Genomic DNA, 22,264 nt, shown 5'->3' with positions numbered 1-22,264 from the left:
TAGAAAATTAACGAAAATTAAGAAAAACGTACAAATGCAACTTATGGTCACAATATGGAAATCTCTCCTTGGGCCTACCAGCAACAGTAATTTGCAATTGAGTAGAAACTGGAGGGGTAAAAAAAAAAAAAAAAGGCACATATCGCAGCCGAGGCCAGAGTACAAGGTCTGCATGGTTGATCTGCACGAAGCTGCAATCAGGCAGACTTTTGAGACCAGCAGCAAAAGTCTCTTGGTATTCACACAGAAAGCAGTCCTGTGCCACTGACACTTGGGAGTCCCTCTCAACACCAAGACATAGTTATTGGCAGTAAATGATGACCAGTTACTTATACAGACATCCAGTTAGCAGTGTTCACTCAGCCCAGGCAAAGATCGACAGCATAAAGATATGTACAGGTTTTAAATCAATTATTCCTCCTACAGAGAAAAACCACCCTTTTATAATCAAGCAGGTACCACTTCATCCAGAATGTATATTCGAGAAGTAACTCCTTAAGCACGTTAAATCTTTCTCTACTTCCACTATCTCAAAGAAGCTTAAATGTGATGTTTGTTTACAGCACTGACAACACTTATCATTCCCCACATGTATCCATCAATTATCATCAACTGGCAGCAGCACTACTGTTGGATTACCCTCCTTTGCCTGAAGAAAGGACATAAACCATCAAGGCCTATCAGGAAGGAGAAGCAAAAATTATCACTAGCTCAAAACCCATATATAATAAAATATAATAACTCAGGAGAGAAACATCTCAAAGGGATTGAAAAATTGAAATTGTCAGCACTGTGACCTGCTCAGTAAAATCAAAATATATTGGCTGTACGCTTATTTTGCTTCAAGAACTATGATGTGAAAAACATACTCAGTTTACTTGTACATCTGCTTTTTCAGAGCTTTTCCTTCCTCTCACAGGCCTCTTCCATGCTTCTCACTCTTCCTGAACAGCATTATCTCAACTCAACAGCATCACCATTTCCTTCACCACCTTGTTAGCTCCCCTCCACATTAAATTCTCATACATTCACACCCACAGCTTCTTGTAGGAAAAATAAAAAATTTACCAACTAACTAAGAGTTATTGGCTAAAAGGAAAAGAGTAGGAAAAGGAGGGTTTTAGTGAGGGATGCACAATTCACATTGAGAAGTCAAACTAATTCCTCATATCCAGGTACGGATGGTCTACTTCCTGCTAAGAAAAGTCTCAAATTCAGAACTGACTGCTAGAAAAATAAAATCACCTCTTCTGGATATCCACTGCTCTCTCCAGTGATGCACACTTCAGACTCCATATTGCTGCTGCAACTCACAGTTCTCCCAAAAGGCAAGAAACTAAGTTTGATTTAACTCCTGCTAATTTACTGCCACAGCATATACTGCAGTTGAGAAGGCCACAATACACAGAGTATCACCACACAATTTCAGAAAGCTTCAACCCATCCAGAGTAATGCCTTACGTATCACCAAGGCTTCAGGTGTCTGCCCATACACAGTATCATCAGATCACCCCAGAAGGCTGCAAGCATCTGCCCTTCTTGTTCTTTAGCCCAGCCTTTATCCCCTCATGCTGATGCCCTGCCCCTGTGTGCCCTCTGCTCCCTTTGGTGCTGGTCAGTGCCCCTGGGCACTCCATGGCTCATTGCTGTCAGTGCTGCTCACCTGCTGCTCACAGCTGTGCCACTGGGGATGAGGCTGGGCCATTACCACAAACTGTGTATCTACAATTTACCTCCTGCACAAAATTAACTAATGAAAATTCAGGAGTAAAATTTTAATGTGAAGCCTGGAAAAAGTAATGATTGTACCAAGCAATGGAATTATCTGGACAGATTTAAGAAGCTCTGGTTTACGTGTTCTCATGAAGCAGCCACAGTTGAAAGCTTCCATTTCTGCAGCTGGATTGGAGTTATTTACAAAACCTAAAATCAATGAGCTTGCTATTAACAGAACAGGTAAAGAATTGACTACTGAACCCTGAAACCCAAGAAATTATAGAATTATTTTATCAACATTTTGAAAAATTACTGCATTTGACTCTTATTTTACTCCCACAGTAAAATACTCCCACAGCTTCACCATTAACACCACTAGGCCTGTCATGGTTTGACACTGGCCAAAGGCCGGGCACCCAAATAGTCGCTCACTCACCCTCCCCTGCTGCAGCTGGGCAGAGGAGAGGAAAAAAAAATTAAACAAAGGGTTCATGAGTTGAGATAAGGACTGGGAAAAAACACTCCAAGGGCCAAACTGGGTCAACTTAGAGGTACAAAGTGAATTTCTTACTAAAAAAAGTGAGAGGAGGATAATGAGAAGTAAAATAAGCCCTTAAAACACCTTTTTTCCCCACACCATCTCCCTCCTTCCCACTGAGAGTGCAGGGACACAGAGTATGGAAGTTTTGTTCAGTTCATCACCCATGGTTTCTCTCACTGCTCAGGGAGAGGAGCCATTCCCCTATGAGACCGTGGGGTCCCTTCCCACAGGACACAGCTCTCTGTGAACCTCTCCAAAGTGGTTCCAGTCTCACAAGCAGCAGTCCTCCCAAAACTGCTGCGGCATGGGTCACTCTTCCACAGGGTGCAGTCCTCCTCCAGCTTGGAAGTAGGGGGCCCCTCTCTCCCCCAGGTCTCCCACTGGATCACAGCCTCCTCCAGGCATCCACCCACTCCAGCGTGGGCACCTCTCCCACAGGCTGCGGGGGGATCTCTGCATCCCCCGCGGATCTCTGCATCCCCCATGGATCCCCACGGGCTGTGGGGGCCGTGGGTGGATCTCTGCATTCCCTGTGGATCTCTGCATCCCCCATGGATTCTCACAGGCTGTGGGGGCTGGGGGTGGATCTCTGCATCCCCAATGGATCCCCATGGGCTGTGGGTGAATCTCTGCATCTCCCATGGCTCTCCATGGGCTGTGGGTGGATCTCTGTAGATCCCCATGGGACTGTAGGGGCACAGCTGCTTCACTAAGGTCCTCACCACAGCCTGCAGCAGAATCTCAGCTCCAGCCCCTTCTCCCTCTCCTTCTCCATTGACCATGGTCTTCATGTTGTCTCCCTCATGTGTTCTCACCTCCTTCTCTTCTCTGGCTAGAAAAATCTGTGCCCCACTCTGTTGTGATTTTCTTCTTCAATATGTTACCACAGAGGCATTACCAATAGCTCTAACTGGCCCGGCCTTGGCCATGTCCATCTTCAGAGCCATCAGGGACTGGCTCTGCCAGACATGGTGGAAGCTTCTAGCAGCCTCTCACAGAAGCCACCTCTGCGGCCCCCCGCTACCAAACACCAGGCCACGCACAACCAACACAAGCACTAATGCTGGTTCTGAACAGTCTAGCACAGAGCTTGAAATGGGAAAGGTTCTCCATTGTTGCTTTCCTGTTATTGTTAAAAACTGAAAGCTTTCTCATCAGGAAAGTCCTTTCCTTCTTAATCTACTTGAACATGAAAACAAACCGACCTCATCCCCTTTGGCTCTGTGCCAAGAATTCTCACTTTAAATAAAACAGCCCCACCACCAGAACTGAAAATCTATCAAATCCTAGAAAATGCTTTAACAACGCCATTCCCTTCATCATGGAGACATACCCACGAGTCCCAGCTGCCGTGTGTGTCCTGCTGCTCAGCAGCGACCCTGTGGCACTGAGCCGATCCTGCCGGCGCTGGTAAAGCTTGGAGGCTGCCAGCCCCCGGAGCCTCAGGCCGGCCATGGCACCCAGGGCCCCTCTGCAGGGGAATGCAGGGACACAGCGGGAGCAACACCGGCAGCACCGACACTCAGTGAGTCACCTTCCTTTGGGCTGTTGCGTTTACATTTTAGAAGAGCTGAAGCAGGATGCATAGACACCCCATCAAGCACTGCCTGTCTGCCATATTCTTAAAGATCTGACAGCCTCTTTCCTGTATTCCACTAGGAATTATTTACTTAATGCAGCACACTAGGGGCTACACCAGCACCTCAGTTTTTCCTAGCCTTGCAGAATGCATCTGTATAAATGTTACAACTGCGGTGAAAAAACCAAATCCTGAGTCTTCACATAATTAAGACACTTAAATCAAGAAAACTTTCTGATCAAAGCCCAAAGAAATGGAGAAAGACAAAGCAGATTACTAGAGGTCTTGATAGCAAACACTATAGTTTACTGCAGATCAGTATCTGACCCTGGCATCTCCAAGTGCTTCCCTGCAGGCTGCTGCACTACACCATGTCCTAAGATACTGTAAACAACAGAGCTGTTCCTTCCACTTGGACAAAGCATATTCCAAGAAACAAGGCTGCAAAGACTTCTGCTCTCCGGACTCATTGCAGCCCACAGAAGTCTCACACAGCAGAGGGTCAGGAAGCAGGGAGGAAGAACATACTTAGCATTCCAGGCTCCAGAGCTCTCTGCCTTCAAGAATTACCATGAAAAATATTCTAAGAGTCATTACTAACAAATTACATTTTAGTAAATAAAAAAAAAAGGGAGGGGAGGGGAGAGGGAAGAGAGTAGAGGGGCAGAAAGAGGAAAGGGAAATGAAAAAGAAAGGATTTTTGTAGCATGAGCATGAAATACAGCTTGGCAAGCTACAGAGGAAAAAAATGAGAGGACTGATGACTTAATGAGTTCTAAACTAATATTAACAAGCAGGAATCAGTTCTGACACTTAAAGAAAAACAGAAGGGTTTACTGGAGCCCAGTAGAACAGGCATGAATAAAGAACAAAATACTTCTAAACTCACAAATCAGCAGCCTTAAAACCTACAATGCACTCCCCATTTCCTTGGGAGCTTCAGCTCCTGACCTGACAGCAATCTGCCACTACCATTTCTTTCAGACTGTAGTGTAGTTTATCCATTTCTATTTTAGAATACAAATGGAATAAAGGAAAATATCCTCCATACTGGGTGTCTCTGTTGACCTTTGAAATTTTAGAGCAATAAACAATTTTTTAAATGTAAGATTAAATCACCTTTTTACTTCTAGCAAAAACGAAAATATTAAATCACCACAACAATAATCTCCCTCATCCTTAAGCAATCTGACAAAAACCCTCCTTCTCTCTCAAACACTTAAGATTTTATGTGACTCATATGACATGATTCTATTGGTTTTCAAATAATCACTCTTCCATGGAACCTATGATTGTCTTCTTCAAAAGAGAAGATGAGGGAATTAAAGAAAAACAAAAAAAAAAAAAAAAAAAAAAAAAACAAAAAAAAAAAAAAAAAAAACAAACCAAAAAACAAAATCTCAACACCAAACATCCTGTCTTCCCATTCCTCAACACAAGCTCACTCACTCACTCCTCTCTGGCCACCTTACACATAGAGTGAAAATGCAAGGGTTTGTTTTTTCCTTCCTTCTTGACACGTTGCTTTTAAGAGACAGGATTGATGTCAAACTCTTATAGGTGGTTACTTTCTGGGCCAAAGCACAGAAGAAAGCAGCCAGACTTCTCTCAGGCATTCTCAGGTTCTTCCTCAGAGAAGGACCTCTACGGCCCCAGAACAGACTAGGGACCTTCCTATCTAGAGAGCAACAAAGAGCAAATTTAGATTGAAAGATTAAGATTAAAACCACATTATCAACCCAGAAGAGCAGAAATTGCTGCTTCTAACTCAGAGAGATAAAACAACTCTTATTTAATGCAGGTACTGTCTACTCAGCACGAAGAACCATTTGTAATACTGTCCTTTATACCCCCTCCTCTTTCAACCCATTTTACTTGCAACTGCTTCATGTAAAGCAGCAGCAGCTCGCTACTGAATTTAAAAAAGTATTTAACTGACTAGCCTAATTGAAAATAATATACTGTTATTTCTTACCTTCACTGGATTAGGAACAATCAATAAGCATATCTGTAAATGCAGCTGCTCTTCTTTTGTTGACTACAGGAAGTACATAGGCGTATCCAGATCCCAATTTGACTAAGTATAGTGATAACAAAAATTTCTTATGAAGATAATTATGCTCTGAAACATGCACTTGGGAAATATTTTTTCTTGGGTTTGTATTAGATGAATTTCTAAAGGCAACACAAAACATCCCAGGCATATTTCACCTTTGAGTCTTGTAATCAACATCACAGCAGCAAAGTCTTAAAGGAAACCCTCTTTCATTCTTGTTTAGTTTCTACTTTGGGCATTTGACAATGTTTTGCTCGCTGGTCATTAACAGATCCTCTTTCTTAGGAGAAAGCTCATCACAAAGACAAAGAAAAATAAAACAACAAAATCCAGCTAACCAGACAAAATTAATCAACCCCACCCCAAACTCCAACCATCCTCAAAAAGGCAAAAGTCAAAATGAACAAATGGACTAAATACATCAAATACAATTCTAGAAGCAGTCCTCCCTTATTTACTGGTGAGGAAGTACCATAGTTAACTTCTAAATGCTCAAAAAATCACATCAACTGTATTTATCAACACTGAAAATCACAGAAAGACTGCTTAGAAATATACTGTTCTTACATCTAATACACTATATCTTATACAGAATTAGTTTTTAAATGCAGTTAAAACAACATGTAACCTCATAAAACTAAAGAGTGTGGCCAGCAGGTCAGGGAGGTGGTTCTTCTCCTCTATTTCTCCAATAGCCCAGCCCAGACCTGGCAGTCACAAATACTATTTCTAAAATCCAATTATCTAGTTATCAGTTTTCTCTAGCAAAATACAATCCTCACACTGTAAAAATGTAACTAGTGATATGTTTAAGATTTGCATTTCATTTGCTAGATAGTTACCTAATTTTAGTAATTTTTTTTTATTCTGAGTACACAAAAAGAAAGATATGCACTTATTTTTCCTGGACTTATATTCTTCCCTAATGCTTAAAATCAATACATCAAGTCACTGCAGTTTTTTAAATTCAGGAGATGCCTCTGCAGCCAAATGAAACAGAACACAATGAAAATTGAGTTATTTTTCATGTATTTTAATAATAATAATAATGCATCTGCAATCAGAGTATCTAGAAGAGAGCCCTTTCATATTCCTACTTTTTAAGAAAGGTGAAGTGAAAAAGAATACTGTTTCAGCACTTCATGTTTTCCAGTCTTCTTCACTTTACAACACTGCAAAACAATACAATCATTCCCTGTGTCAACACCAAAGGGACATTTATTCCCATTCCTGGCTCAGGAAGGTTCCCACTGATGGATATTGTGGGGATGCTCAGCTGTGAAGCAATTCATCTCTTCCCAGAACCCTGAAAATCCCATGTCCCAAAAGCTGGAGAACATCTGACTACATAATGTCAGCAGATTTGAAGAACCCCCAGACAACAAACAGGGAACAACATCTGGGTACCACTCAGCAGTGTCACCTGCAGCTGGATCTGAGGGAAATAAAAAAAAAAAAAAAAAAAAAAAAAAAAAAAAAAAACACCAACAACAAAAACAAAACCAAACCAAAAAACAAAATCTCAACACCAAACATCCTGTCTTCCCATTCCTCAACACAAGCTCACTCACTCACTCCTCTCTGGCCACCTTACACATAGAGTGAAAATGCAAGGGTTTGTTTTTTCCTTCCTTCTTGACACGTTGCTTTTAAGAGACAGGATTGATGTCAAACTCTTATAGGTGGTTACTTTCTGGGCCAAAGCACAGAAGAAAGCAGCCAGACTTCTCTCAGGCATTCTCAGGTTCTTCCTCAGAGAAGGACCTCTACGGCCCCAGAACAGACTAGGGACCTTCCTATCTAGAGAGCAACAAAGAGCAAATTTAGATTGAAAGATTAAGATTAAAACCACATTATCAACCCAGAAGAGCAGAAATTGCTGCTTCTAACTCAGAGAGATAAAACAACTCTTATTTAATGCAGGTACTGTCTACTCAGCACGAAGAACCATTTGTAATACTGTCCTTTATACCCCCTCCTCTTTCAACCCATTTTACTTGCAACTGCTTCATGTAAAGCAGCAGCAGCTCGCTACTGAATTTAAAAAAGTATTTAACTGACTAGCCTAATTGAAAATAATATACTGTTATTTCTTACCTTCACTGGATTAGGAACAATCAATAAGCATATCTGTAAATGCAGCTGCTCTTCTTTTGTTGACTACAGGAAGTACATAGGCGTATCCAGATCCCAATTTGACTAAGTATAGTGATAACAAAAATTTCTTATGAAGATAATTATGCTCTGAAACATGCACTTGGGAAATATTTTTTCTTGGGTTTGTATTAGATGAATTTCTAAAGGCAACACAAAACATCCCAGGCATATTTCACCTTTGAGTCTTGTAATCAACATCACAGCAGCAAAGTCTTAAAGGAAACCCTCTTTCATTCTTGTTTAGTTTCTACTTTGGGCATTTGACAATGTTTTGCTCGCTGGTCATTAACAGATCCTCTTTCTTAGGAGAAAGCTCATCACAAAGACAAAGAAAAATAAAACAACAAAATCCAGCTAACCAGACAAAATTAATCAACCCCACCCCAAACTCCAACCATCCTCAAAAAGGCAAAAGTCAAAATGAACAAATGGACTAAATACATCAAATACAATTCTAGAAGCAGTCCTCCCTTATTTACTGGTGAGGAAGTACCATAGTTAACTTCTAAATGCTCAAAAAATCACATCAACTGTATTTATCAACACTGAAAATCACAGAAAGACTGCTTAGAAATATACTGTTCTTACATCTAATACACTATATCTTATACAGAATTAGTTTTTAAATGCAGTTAAAACAACATGTAACCTCATAAAACTAAAGAGTGTGGCCAGCAGGTCAGGGAGGTGGTTCTTCTCCTCTATTTCTCCAATAGCCCAGCCCAGACCTGGCAGTCACAAATACTATTTCTAAAATCCAATTATCTAGTTATCAGTTTTCTCTAGCAAAATACAATCCTCACACTGTAAAAATGTAACTAGTGATATGTTTAAGATTTGCATTTCATTTGCTAGATAGTTACCTAATTTTAGTAATTTTTTTTTATTCTGAGTACACAAAAAGAAAGATATGCACTTATTTTTCCTGGACTTATATTCTTCCCTAATGCTTAAAATCAATACATCAAGTCACTGCAGTTTTTTAAATTCAGGAGATGCCTCTGCAGCCAAATGAAACAGAACACAATGAAAATTGAGTTATTTTTCATGTATTTTAATAATAATAATAATGCATCTGCAATCAGAGTATCTAGAAGAGAGCCCTTTCATATTCCTACTTTTTAAGAAAGGTGAAGTGAAAAAGAATACTGTTTCAGCACTTCATGTTTTCCAGTCTTCTTCACTTTACAACACTGCAAAACAATACAATCATTCCCTGTGTCAACACCAAAGGGACATTTATTCCCATTCCTGGCTCAGGAAGGTTCCCACTGATGGATATTGTGGGGATGCTCAGCTGTGAAGCAATTCATCTCTTCCCAGAACCCTGAAAATCCCATGTCCCAAAAGCTGGAGAACATCTGACTACATAATGTCAGCAGATTTGAAGAACCCCCAGACAACAAACAGGGAACAACATCTGGGTACCACTCAGCAGTGTCACCTGCAGCTGGATCTAAGGAAGAACATTCTCAATGCTGAATTCTTTGCAATGCCACAGGAATCTGTCCCAGCCTGAAAAACAACACTGAACATGGTGCTTGTCAATGGCATCGGCCAGGCAAGGTGCTGAGCAGTGCAACGTTGCACAGACATGGTAAAGCTTTGCAGGAAACCACGACCCTAAATGGATTATACTATTTCCAGCTGTGACAAACAACTTCTGTAAATTGTCCTGTCCTGGGAATGACAGCAGACAGAACTTTAGAAATAAATGTTCACCGCTGACAAAATTCCCAGGGCAAACAGTTTTGAAAACATTAAATAACGCCCACGTTCACTTTTTACAAGCTAAAGCCAAGGCCTGCTCATTTTAACAGCCCTCTGAAGTAAACCCATGGAAAAGGGAACTGAAGTCCTGCATCACTTTGAACTGCACACTTTGCAGTGTCTCAGCTACCCTGGAGTTGTCCACCCAGGCTCACACTCAGCATCAGAGCTTCCAATGAATAGTGTTACACTTTAACAGGCAAGTTTCAGAGGAAGCATGGAGAGAAGTCAAAGATTACTGTCTGCCCACTTCCCAGTGTCCTCCTGAGTGCCTTCATCAGAGGTAAGCCTGTCATTCTAAACAGTACCATGCCACAGTTCTGAAAAAAAAATCAGCTGCATTCATACAATCACAGTTCTTTCCAAGTCCTCCCCATCCTTTCTCCATTTAAGAGCTGGATGGGTATCCATGACCTGTGAACACTTAAGGCTCCTGAGTCCTCCCCTAGCTGTAAGAAAATGAATGTCAACTTGTAAATACACACCTGTTTCACACGTAAGAAGAATAAAAAAGGGACCATTAAAGATATGAGGCAAAACCCAAAAGAGTTTTGAGCATGTATAATCACCCAAGAGCATAAATTTGTCATCACAGAGACCAAAATTAATACATTCCCAAATCACAGATGAGCATACACAGTTATTCAGCAGGTTCTCACACACAACAAGCCACTAATCAGGATCCACTTTGATCAGAAAAAGCTACATAATACAAACATCAAGACTTGACACAAAAGGAAAGTGAATATTTATACACAAAGTGCTCTGAATCCGTCTCAGTATTCCTAATCACAAAGAACAATCCTTCAGAACTACAGTAACATAGGAGGACTCACAAGGACGAGTGTCCTAAAAAGGGCACCTAGCTAATTGTAGTATTACGTCTTCATGCTACTCATCTCCAAAACATTTCACAAAAGCAAGCTTATTTCCATAAACTGCTTATAACGTCTGGGTTTTATTTTACAGATGGGACAAAAAAGTGACATTACAGCACTTATGCAAACCCTCACAAACTGCCCCGCTCCTCTTCTCATTTACAGCTGTCAATTAAATCGCTTTGCAGCGTTCTCCAATGTCAGATAGCAAGAGAGGAGAATCAAGCTCCAGATTTAAACAGCTCCCGGAACATGTGAATTCCAAGGCCAGCTCGAAGAAGAGGACAGTGACTCTGTGGGCAAAGGGGCTGCGTGTATTTCAGCGAGAAGGGCAGCGGTGCGGGCACACCGAGGGCAGGCTGCCAGCCTGGGTCATGCCGTGCGGCCAGAGAGCCCGGCCGTGAGCAAGCACAGCTCACAGCTACAGCTGCCCGCCCAGCTCTGCCTCCGCCCTGCCCTCCGCTGTGCCCCCGCGCAGGGCTCAGGCACAGCGCGGCAACTCCGCGCTCGCACGCCGGGCCGGAGCGTGCCCCGCTCCGCCCAGGCCTCACAGCAGCAAAGCCTTCTCCCCCGACCCTTCCCGCAGGCCCCCATGGCGTTACCCGGGGCCAGAAGGAGCAGTTCCCGACACGTCACGGCCGGCCCAGGGCGGTGAAGGCGGGCACGGCCCAGACCCCCTCCCGGCTCCCGTGTGCCCGGCCTCACCTGCCCGTCATGGCGGCGAACCCCGCGCCGTGGCCGAGGGGCTGTGGCCGAGGGGCTGCGGGGCGGGACACGCGGCGCGGCGGCCCCGGCGGCCAGGCTGACCCCGCCCCGGCGGCGGCCCCGGCCCCTGGGGCGTGGGCGGGCACCGCAGCCCTCGGTGACTCAGGGCAGCCCCCCCGGACCTGCGCATACTTTTCCTATAAAGGCAAAGAAATATGGAATAGCGAGGCTGCGGAGCGGAAGGACGGGGGAGGCGGCGGCGGCGGCGGCGGCACAGGCACGGCACTTGCCCCTGCCCTGCCGCCGAAGCTGCTTCGCCGCAGCTGGCAGTAAACCCACGGCAGCCGCTGTGAGTGTGGGGCGCAGGGGGCAGCGCTGGCCGAGCCGCTGCCTGGCGCGCAGTCACATACACCGCGCTGACGGGACTTGGTTCCGAGATCGGGGCAGCCGCGCTTCCAGCCTGTTCTGCGGGCTGCGCATCCCTGCGCGCAGCCCCGCGGCGAGGGGAAGTGGCTTTCCGGCGTTTTACCCTTCGGGTGCAGAAGACGGGTCTGGACGGCTTCTACAAAGTGGTCATGGTCATTGCTGCTGAAGGATGAGGGACCGCACTCCCCAAGGAGGACCCCTCCAAGCGCGACGTTTTTGACATGTCATTCCTTCTTGCCCACGTTCAAGCATTCTCTGATGTGAACCACCAAATGTCATAGGAAGCCTCTGACAAAAAGCAGTTTCAAACTTTGTTTTCATGCTGTGACCTACCATTGTTACATGTATTGTTGCATCTTGAGAGTGATAGAAACTCTCTCTGTGCTCTCTGTGTTTTCTGGTGTCCAAACAATCTCATTTTTCAGCCCTACAGTAAACATTTAAAATTGTACATTGTTCTTCCCATCACTGTCTGAGTAACTGTTAGCTAGGTATCCTAATGCAAAACACCACACTGCAGTATTAGATTTTCATGAGTTCCTTTTACGAAACCCTGGCTTCAGTAAAATCATCCCTTCTCACAGGATGGGGGAAACAATTGGAAGGGTAAAAACGCAAAAAAAAAAAAAAATTGAGTGGAGATATTTTAATCAGGAAAAAGAGTTGGGGGGGGAGGGGAAGAAAACAAAACAACAACTCAAAGTAAAACAAAATCAAGAAAAACAAATTATGTAAAAATTTCCCAATTGCTCATTGAGGAGGTGGAGGATTTGGGACTGAAGGAGTGAAGTTGAGCCTGGGAAGAATAAGGAGGGTTGGGGGAAGGTGTTTTAATTATGTCTTTATTCCTCACTGTCCAATCTATTTTGATTGGCAAGGAAGTAAGTTAATTTTTCCCCAAATCAGTCTGGTTTGCCCACATGGTAATCAGTCAATGTCTCCCTGCATTTTACATTGAGCTATGAGAGTTTTCATCTCATTTTCTCCCCCTGTCCTGTCCTCCTGAGGAGCTGAGTGAGATAGCACTGGGTGAGAACCTGTCAGCCAGCAAAGCCAGGCCACCAGACATTTGTATCCACAGGAATGAGAGAATTTACACAAATGAGAGAATTCACACAAATGAGAAAGCCAGAACTCAGGGCAGAGCAGTAGCAGCATCAGACCTGCCTGGGGCACAGCCAGGGAGGTGGATGCAAGTCAAACCTTTCACAATACGAGAACATGAGTGTTTTCTCTGTGACGTTTCCCAGTTGTGATGCACTGGTACAAGAGTTTTCTTCTACTTGTTTGACTTGTCTTTCCAGGATAGAAAACTCGACTTGGCAGGAGTTGATTCAGTGTTGAATACTTTAGTCTTGAATTGATATCACTTAGTTTTTTGCTTGTGTTTTAAACTGATTTTCTATGCCATCGAGGGAAGTGCTTCAGATGAGCAGCAGACAAGCACATGTCTTTCAGAATAGACCTTCAATTTCTAGAATAAACTGGAAAAAAAGCGGGGAAAAAAGGTCAATAAGACAAGTTTTGTTGTACTATTTCTTGCCATATTTGGGTACATAATTGGTATCATATTGCAATGCTCTATATTCTGAACATCATTGCAAAATCTTTGGTCCAAATTTCAAAGGCATAAATGGGAGCCATATCAACAGCTGTTGGGACTGACAATTTAGAGCAGACTGTCACTGCATTTTGTAAACAGGAACATAATTCCACACAAAGGCTTTTGACACTGCACCAGCATGCCCTCAGACCACCACCAGAAGGATCTGGTCCCTGGATAGATGTTTGCAGGACTGACTCTTCATGTTTTTTCCTGTTTACCATATAAAATACTTTAAAAATTATACACATCAGGGGTTTTGAACAGAAGCAGGTAGCACTGGCAAGGGTCTAAAATCTTGTAGACCATTTATTCAGAAAGCTTAACGTGTCTAGGAACAACAAAAGTGTGTCTAGGGCTGAACAGAGAGGGAGAGAGTGAGGGCCAGCAGTGTCAGACTGGGCTGGGGGCGGTCACATTTAAACCCTGGTAGGAGCAAAGCGGTGCAGTGGGAACCTGCTAGACCCATAACACAGAGGTTCATGGATAGAAACCATTCTCTGCTAGGGCTCAGCCATTCCTGGCCAAGACAAACTGGCTTTCCTTCAGCCTGGTTCCACACTGCTTTGCCTCTCCTGGTCCACAAGAGCACGACCCCTTCCCTCCACAAGTTCTTCTCCCACACAGCACCTGAGCTGCTGCTCCTGCTCCCCTCAGCCGGGATCCAGCCAAGGACTCCGGGCACCTCCCAGCCCAGGAGGCACACACTGGCTTTAACACAGGTTGGCCTTGGCAAAAGCTGACTGCAAGGTGTGTGTCACCTCTCCTTTTTCTTGCCACTCCAGCCTCTTGCCTGGGTTCACCCGAGGGTCTTTGTTCACCTTTTGTAGAGATGGAGCAATGTTTCCCTGTCAATAGTCCTTAAGGAGCTGGACTGGCTTGGGCTGGAGAAAAGAAGGCAAGGGGGATTCTGCTGTGTAAAGCAAATTCCCGAGGAAACTTAGCCTGAGAGTCAGAAAGGGCTTGTTTCAATTTGGGAAAGACAAGATTTTTGCTGATTGGAAGCCTGTCCCTTGTAAGAGAGGCCATGGCAGGCTTGCAGGAGGAGCTGTGCTGCTGCCCTGAAGGATGGTGTGATTAGAGAGTGCCTGGAGGCCCACAAGTGCAGGAAGGGTGCACTTGTGACAGATGTGCAAGGCAGTGGAGAGACAGGCAGCCTGGTCTGGGGCCATAAGGCTGAGGCAGGCTGAGCAGAGGGGCCAGAGGTGAGCTGTGCAGGAGGTCCCATGGTGTAATGGTGAGCACTCTGGACTCTGAATCCAGTGCAGCTCTCCCCAGGGACACATTTGCTCTTCAAAACACACTCTGTGCCTACAGCTCCCACCACCCTCCTCGAGCCCTCCGAGTGGCACGGCACGGGAAGGCCGCCCCACTTCAGCAGTAGGAGCCAGCACAGTGGCTTTAACGCCCCTGTGGGAGGACTGGTCACAGCCGATCTCCAGAACAGACGTGGCAGTGTTAGACAATGTCCCGGGATGCACTGGCACATTTTGTCCCACCACGGCCAGTGCAAATTCTGCTGGGCACATCCCCCTGAGGCTGAGCCCCACTGATCCCCTTCTGCTGGAACAAAGCCCCCTCTTCCCAGCTGTGGCCAGCCACCAGCATGGAAAGGCTGACGGCCCTCCACCAGTTCTGTGTCAGGGCCAAGCTGAGGCAGCCCCGGGATCAAGCCGGGCAGCCTCCATGGCAGCAGTTCAGCCCACAGGGAGGGATGGAGCGGACTCAGGCTTACCTCGTTCCTGGAGGAGAGGGAGGCCAGAGATGAGGATGCAGAGCCTGGAGCAGCGCAGCCTTTTATGCCGGGTCCCAGAGCCCTGTGGGGCCACAAACATTCCTTGTTTGTGAAACATCCAAACTCCTGGGAGTGGCCACATATGAGGCCTTGCTGCTGATGAGCTCCCTGCCTCTTTCATCTCAAATATTGTTCTCACACTTTGTACAACCCAAAATCCTGCGATGACTGTTGTAATCACTTTGTGATGGGATGGACCTTAAAATCCTCTGGCTCCAGCCCCCTGAAACAGATTTTACAGTTGCTCTGGACAACCCGTTCCAGTGTATCTCCCATCTCAGAATACATCCATGTCATGCTGTGCTGCTGCAGCTTTCCAAACAACATTGGCTTCTGGTGGCTGCTCAAGGGCCCAGGGGGTGCAGGAAATCCCAGGATAATGGAGGCTGGGAGAGACCACTGGAAGTCCTCTGCTCCCACTCAGAGAAGAACAAACTTCCCAGCTGCCTCCTGAAGATGTGGGCCTTGTCCCATTGTCCTCTGAACACTGCCACTGTCAGACAGGTCCCTGTCTCCTGGGCAGCACTTCCAGGGATGGCCTGGCAACCCCAGGAGGCCACCAGGAGATGGAAAGTGCTCCTACAGATGAGCCACCCAGGTCCTCGATGGGGAGGACCAGTACAAGATGACATGGAGGCTGCCGGCACTGATGAGCAATGCGTGGTGGGGAGCATGGAGCTGCTGCCTCCAAAATCTCCTGGCGGTTCTGGAGAGAATGAAGCCAAGCACTTCCTAGAGCTGAACTGTCACAGGGCACGGGCTGCAAACACAGCTTGCATGAAAGAACATCCCAGGATTGCCTGGGGTACAACAAGGATCAGGCCAGGAAGAGCTCTACAAGGGATAGTGACCTCTTCTGTAAGCTGTGTCAGTGCTTAAAAGTCAGCAGGACAAGGCCCAGAGCCTGCTGAGGAACTGGGGCTATTTGATGTGCCCAGAGCAGTTGATAGGAGCACAAGAGCTCCAGAGCTCCATCCAGACCTTCTGGGGTTGATGTGGGGTACTCTGGGTCACTGCAGCCCTTGAGCAGCCACCAAAAGACCATGCCTTGGGAGACAGCAAATGCAGGAGAGTGCAGACAAGCACCAGGTGATCCACCACTGGGAATACAAGGTGGGGAAATATCCTTCATGGCAGCAGAACATTGAGGATGTGAGCTCTGTTATCCCTTGAGTGCCTGAGTCTGTGGCACCCAGTCCACTGAAGTCCACACTGGGTGACTCAGGTTTGCCTGCAGTTCAGGGATTTTCCCAGCTCTTCCACACCATGATGACACCCACTCTGGTGCTCTGGAAGAGTGATCCAGTGTCCCTTTGAAATGTAAAATGCATGGAATGGGAATCCCCATCCCAGACCCAGAAAAAACAGCCATGGGCTCCCTGCCCTCAGCCTTTCCCCCAAAGCCACCAGCCAGGTCCCTGGCCTCTGGGATGAGCAGGCTGAGTAAAGCAGGTCAGTGTGGCTCTGGGTCTGTTTCAGGGCCGTGGTGGGACAAAATGTGCCAGTGCATCCCGGGACATTGTCTAATACAGCCACGTCTGTTCTGGAGATGGGCTGTGACCAGTCCTTCCACAGGGGCCTTAAAGCCACTGTGCTGGCTCCTACTGCTGAAGTGGGGCGGCCTTCCCGTGCCGTGCCACTCGGAGGGCTCAAGGAGGGTGGTGGGAGCTGTAGGCACAGAGTGTGTTTTGAAGAGCAAATGTGTCCCTGGGGAGAGCTGAGGGACAGAGAGGCAGACTGATGCTGAGGCTGCTTGGTGCTCCCTGCTCTGTGTTGCAGCTTTGCCTCCTGCACCGAGAGATGTCTTGCTGCAGACCCTGTCCCCCACAGCCCTGCGGTTCCTGTGGCCCAACCCCCCTTGCAAGCAGCTGCACTGAGCCCTGCATCGCCTGCTGCGCTGACTCCACGGTGTACATCGAGCCTTCGCCGGTGGTGGTGACCATGCCGGGCCCCATCCTCACCTCCTTCCCTCAGAGCACAGCCGTGGGATCCTCTCTGTCAGCTGCTGTGGGCAGCTCCCTCAGCACCGCGGGGGTTCCCATCTCTTCTGGGGGCTCCCTTGGCCTGGGGGGCTCAGGCCTGTGTCTGCCTTTCCCCCGCTGCGGGCAGATCTGCTGAGGCCGCCGCATCATCCCCGCTGGCCTTGGCAAATGGGCCCATCTCTCGCCCTCCCTGGCCCCCCACATGTGTTCCTTGCTCTCTGTTCTATGCCACCGCTTTTGCTCCCTCTCATTAAAGCCTTTGTGCAGCATTGCTGGAGAGTCGTGGTCATTTGTTCTCCTTCTCCCTCACCTACCACCTGCTCTGCCAGGGTGAGCAGTGGCTGCTTCCCTGAGCTTACCAGCAGCTGCACTAAGAACTCCCAGAAATTACACCAGAGCACCAAAGCCTCCGTCACTGGGCTTGAGTCTGTAACCTGGAGATCACAGCCCTGCAGAGCCTGGTGCCAATTTGTTCCTTGTGAGAGTTTGTACTAATATTTTGAATAACCTTTCATTCCTGTCAAAGCTTCTTCACAAAAGCATAGCAAAATCCCTCTTCTATCCTCTATTAGTGGTGTTGGGATGTGTCAATGGTGTGAGTGCAGGATTGTGGGCTGGAAAGGAGAAAAGCACTTCTTTTCATGCCTGGACATAGGCAGTGTGGCTTCAGCAGAGTTTGTCAGCAAAGTTCACGCTAAAAGTTACTCACTAAATGGAAGAAGCATTAATAGAATATTGAATTGAAATCAATGTTTAATGTTGTATAGGGAGACCGTGCATTCAGAAGTGTATGGTATGCAAAGGATTCGGATACAAAAGTAAAAGGGTGCAAAAGGGTTTGGCAGCACTGGCTCCACAGTCGCAGCAAGGACTTAATTTCAAATTCACAGTGACAACATTCATACCATTATCAATTCTCTCTCTCACTTGCACACAGACACACACAGACACACACACACACACTGTATTTAGGTGTGTAGCTATACCTATGGAAAATACCCCTCGAAAATAAACGGTCTCGGAAAACATTTTTGTTTTCTGAATGCCACAACATTCCCATTGTCACACATTCAAAGTGCCAACACAAACTGTGGCCAGGATGAAACCTTGTTATGACTAAAGGCCACTCTCTTACAACCCTATAAAGAGTGGTCCAAAATGAGACCATTTGAGCTCTCCTGCACTGCAGCAGGCTGTGACCAGCAATGTCCCTCTGAGTGGGACAGCTCTCACAGCCAGTGAACTCTCAGGGTTGCTCTACTTGGAGGATTGTCCAACAACAATGAGTCTCGGGCTGATACCCTCACTCCTTGAGGCCTGACCCTTCCCCCTTTGGGAGATGCAAAGGCATCCAAAGAGAGCGTTTCGTTGGCCACTGAGGGGAATTTTTCACAGGTACATTGCTTGTACCGACTCTTCATGTCTGTGCGCATGCAGGTGTGCATATATTTGCTCTAGCAAATCTGGGAGAAACATTGCTTCCTTAGATGTTTAAGTACATTGGAGATCTCAGTACGTGAGGCCTGTCAGTAAGGTTAAGTTGCAGATATAGGCTTACCTAAATGCTGCTTAGTGTTGTTCTTTTGCTAAGTTGCTAAGTATTACTTTGAAGTTGTAAGTTAGGTAAAATGCTATTAAGTGTTTTTCCTCTGTCAAATTTTAAGGGTAAGATATTAATTAGGTGTAAGGTACTGTTGTGATAAGGTACGAAATGATGACACAGACACTGCTGCTCTTGAGGGGAACAAAAAAGAAAAAACTTTATTTTCTAACTCCAACATTTATAGTTTTCCAAAGGTGACAGTGGATTGGAGGGTGACAGTGCCACCTCTCCAATGCCACTGCACGGACCAAAGGTCCACAATTCTCTCCACCTCCATGAAAGAATGCAAAACATAAGTTATTTACAGAACTGTGAGAAAGTTAGTTGAAAGAATGTAAACATCAGAAAGCTTAACATAGTCTTACAAAATCAGGGCGACAAGGTACAAGCTAAGTTAAAACGCAGTTGAGTTTGAATGCTGACAAGCTTTCAGGCTGCTAAAAGGCCTTTTTATACTTGCGCTCATTTTCCACAGGCACACGTACACGTACACATACACAGGGACAGCCAGACACTCTGCAAGGCAGTTCTCGGTTAATTTCAGTTTTGATTGCTTGGATTTAGTTTGGTTTTGTCGTTGCGTGTTTAATCTTGTTGCGCCTTAACTGTGGTGTAAGTAGGAGAGTGAATCTTGCCAAGGAACTTTGTTGTGCTTTCCTTGAATATGAACTGCGTGTTTTGGTGGTCCCCTTGGCACCACAACAGTTGGCGGTGATTTTTTAAGCAATGGCAAGCAGTGGTTGTTAAGAGGAGCCTTGTCGCAAAGTGGCTGGGTGTGTGTGTGGTGGCAGAGGGTATGTGATGAGCAGGGCCCAGGGCAGGGCCAGAGCAGGTAGTTGTGGCCGAGTGGTGAAGGCGATGGACTAGAAATCCATTGGGGTTTCCCCGCGCAGGTTCGAATCCTGCCAACTACGGGCACATGCCCCTTTTGGGGCTGCGGGCAGCTTGAGGGAGGAGCTGCTGGCAGCCTGGCCTGCTGCCTGCTGCAGGGCCTTCCTGAGGGCAGGGGAGCTCAGCGCCCAGGGGACAAAAGCCCAGTGCTGCTGCAAGGTCTGTGTGCCCTGCAGCTAAGCCAGTTGGTGTGGGAAAAGCATAGCAAGAGAAAAGAAGCTCAGAGACCCTATCAGCATCAATGAAGGAGGAAAGGGGAAATGAAGACAGCACCTGCATGGGAGCATTTCATCCTCCTGCAGTAGCACCAAGTGTTAAAGGCAAGGGCCATTGACTTGACAACCTGCTTTGGCACCAAGTGCCCAGAACTCAGAGCTTTTACTGCACAGTAACCATGAGCAGCATTGAGCTGAGGCACCAGAATTTGCACAGCGAAATCAGGCGAATTCTTTCTGTCGGCAGTTGCAAGCAAAGGCGACCCGTGTCCCTCCTTGGCCAGCAAAGATCTGAAGTGTTGGGCAGGTGCAGTGGTGCAGCGTGCTGGGAGCACAGGTGGATTTCTGGGCAGGGCTGCAGGCGTGAGGATGTTGCTGGATTTCAGGGGTCCTCGCCCATGGCAAGGCCCAAGGCTGCAGCCTGCCTGCGGGTGTGCGCTGAGCAGGTGCAGCGGCAGGGTGGGTGTGAAAGGGCAAGGGGCTGTGCAGGGCTGTGTGCGTGAGGTGTGGGAGAAGAGCAAGGCCAGGCCCAGGAGGTGTGGAGTGCAGGCTGAAGGGAGCTGAATTTGTCCGGGGGTGTATTTTGTGGGGTGGGGGAGGCGGAGCAGAGAGGAAGGGAAGGAGTGAGGGGCAGCAGTGTCCAGCAGCATCAGGCTGCGGCGAGGGCAATGGCAGGTAGGCATGAGGAGGAGCAGAGTGGCGCAGCGGGAGCGTGCTGGGCCCATAACCCAGAGGTCGATGGATCGAAACCATCCTCTGCTAAGGCACTTTTTCTCCAACGCAGCCTCATCCAACACCTTTTAGTCTCCTTGGCTCTGGCTTTTTGGGCAACACTGGCCATAGCCTTCCTCTTCCCTCTACAAGTTATACCTGCTGCAGCAGCCTTGTGGGGCATTGCTTGGCAGAGCTGCCTTCCAAGCAGTTGCGCAGGGCTCAGCCATTCTGGGCCAAGGCAGGACTGGCTCCACATTGCTTGGGCTCTCCTGGTCTCGAAGAGGCCAGGACTCCTGGCCTCTTCTCTCCACAAGTTCTTCCTCTACAGAGGAGTTGAGCTGCTGCTCCTGCTCCCCTCAGCCGGGATCCTGCCCCGTACTCCGGGCACCTCCTGGCCCAGCAGGCACACACTTGCTTTGAGCCAGGTCGGTCTTGGCAAAAGGCGACTGCAGGGGCTGCCCTGGATCCTACAGAGACTCCCAGAGATTGGTGAGCCACTGCAGCCAGGTGAGGAAAGAACTCTGTGATTCTCCACACCTGGGCATCAGGCTGGGGTTGCAATGGGGCTCAGGCACTGAGTTGCCTTCTCCTTGCTTTGTCTCCAGCCCTGCTTTGAGCAGGCATTTGGACTTGTGTCCTCCTGGCATGCCTTGCAGTCAAGTTCCTTGTGAGAGGGAAGAGTTCCCAGAGAGGGTTCTGCCCTCCTTGCTCTGCACCGTAGGCAGTGATTGAGCCTGTTCCTCACAGGAACTGGAACTCAGTCATTGCTCTGCCCTGGGTGTGTCACCTGTCCTTTCTCCTTGCCACTCCAGCCCCTTGCCTGGGTTCACCCGAGGGTCTTTGTTCACCTTTTGTAGAGACGGAGCAATGTTTCCCTGTCAATAGTCCTTAAGGAGCTGGACTGGCTTGGGCTGGAGAAGAGAAGGCAAGGGGGATTCTGCTGTGTAAAGCAAATTCCCGAGGAAACTTAGCCTGAGAGTCAGAAAGGGCTTGTTTCAATTTGGGAAAGACAAGATTTTTGCTGATTGGAAGCCTGTCCCTTGTAAGAGAGGCCGTGGCAGGCTTGCAGGAGGAGCTGTGCTGCTGCCCTGAAGGATGGTGTGATTAGCGAGTGCCTGGAGGCCCACAAGTGCAGGAAGGGTGCACTTGTGACAGATGTGCAAGGCAGTGGAGAGACAGGCAGCCTGGTCTGGGGCCATAAGGCTGAGGCAGGCTGAGCAGAGGGGCCAGAGGTGAGCTGTGCAGGAGGTCCCATGGTGTAATGGTGAGCACTCTGGACTCTGAATCCAGTGATCTGAGTTCAAATCTCAGTGGGACCTGAGCCTTTTGGATCCCTCAGCATGCTTACACTCTCACAGCTCTCCTCTGCTGCTGCTTCACTTGTGCGCTGTTCTCTGATGGATCACTCAGCAGCTGAGGTGCACACCACCCACTCAAAATGGGTCAGGCACAGGACTCTGCTCTGGGACCATTGGATCCTGTGTTGGATGCATCCAAAACTGGAGACTGGGCTACACGCTCTGGGCAGCCCTTTCCAGGTTGGACCATTGCCACAGGAAGAGCAGGTTACTCTGTGTGGCATTGCTTGTGTGCCCACCACTGTCCACTGCTCCCGTCTTGCTCCTTTCCTCTG

The 22,264-nt window shown here is 47.3% G+C and overlaps 2 protein-coding genes and 3 non-coding genes across 7 annotated transcripts in view; 4 read left to right on the top strand and 1 right to left on the bottom strand.

Annotated features, from left to right (window-relative positions):
* Nucleotides 1-11,554, bottom strand: part of LIMS2 (LIM zinc finger domain containing 2) — a 40,260-nt gene extending 28,706 nt beyond the window's left edge. The window contains exon 1 of one of the 3 annotated variants that reach the window (XM_041414537.1): nucleotides 11,403-11,554. In XM_041414537.1, the coding sequence (XP_041270471.1) occupies nucleotides 11,403-11,413 (11 nt within the window). In that variant the 5' untranslated portion in view covers nucleotides 11,414-11,554. Of the gene's footprint in view, nucleotides 1-5,308; nucleotides 5,433-11,299 lie in introns of those variants that run through there. The other 2 variants (XM_041414538.1, XM_041414539.1) reach the window with 2 other exon arrangements.
* A 5,472-nt stretch (nucleotides 11,555-17,026) lies between these two features.
* Nucleotides 17,027-17,344, top strand: LOC121341094 (feather keratin Cos1-1/Cos1-3/Cos2-1-like). Its single transcript, XM_041414318.1, has one exon. The coding sequence runs from the start codon at nucleotides 17,027-17,029 to the stop codon at nucleotides 17,342-17,344; it is 318 nt and encodes a 105-aa protein (XP_041270252.1).
* Nucleotides 17,345-19,643: 2,299 nt separating this feature from the next.
* On the top strand, nucleotides 19,644-19,725 carry TRNAS-AGA. The gene has a single exon. It is a non-coding gene; the product is annotated as a tRNA-Ser (tRNA).
* An 882-nt stretch (nucleotides 19,726-20,607) lies between these two features.
* TRNAM-CAU lies at nucleotides 20,608-20,679 on the top strand. The gene has a single exon. It is a non-coding gene; the product is annotated as a tRNA-Met (tRNA).
* Nucleotides 20,680-21,878: 1,199 nt separating this feature from the next.
* TRNAQ-CUG lies at nucleotides 21,879-21,950 on the top strand. Its single transcript has one exon. It is a non-coding gene; the product is annotated as a tRNA-Gln (tRNA).
* The last annotated feature ends 314 nt before the right edge of the window (nucleotides 21,951-22,264 follow it).

Source organism: Onychostruthus taczanowskii, unplaced genomic scaffold (assembly GCF_017590055.1).
Source record: "Onychostruthus taczanowskii isolate IOZ18803 unplaced genomic scaffold, ASM1759005v1 scaffold45, whole genome shotgun sequence".
NCBI lineage: Eukaryota > Metazoa > Chordata > Aves > Passeriformes > Passeridae > Onychostruthus > Onychostruthus taczanowskii.
Note: the sequence above shows the minus strand (reverse complement) of the source record. Positions and strands in the feature narration are given on the sequence as shown.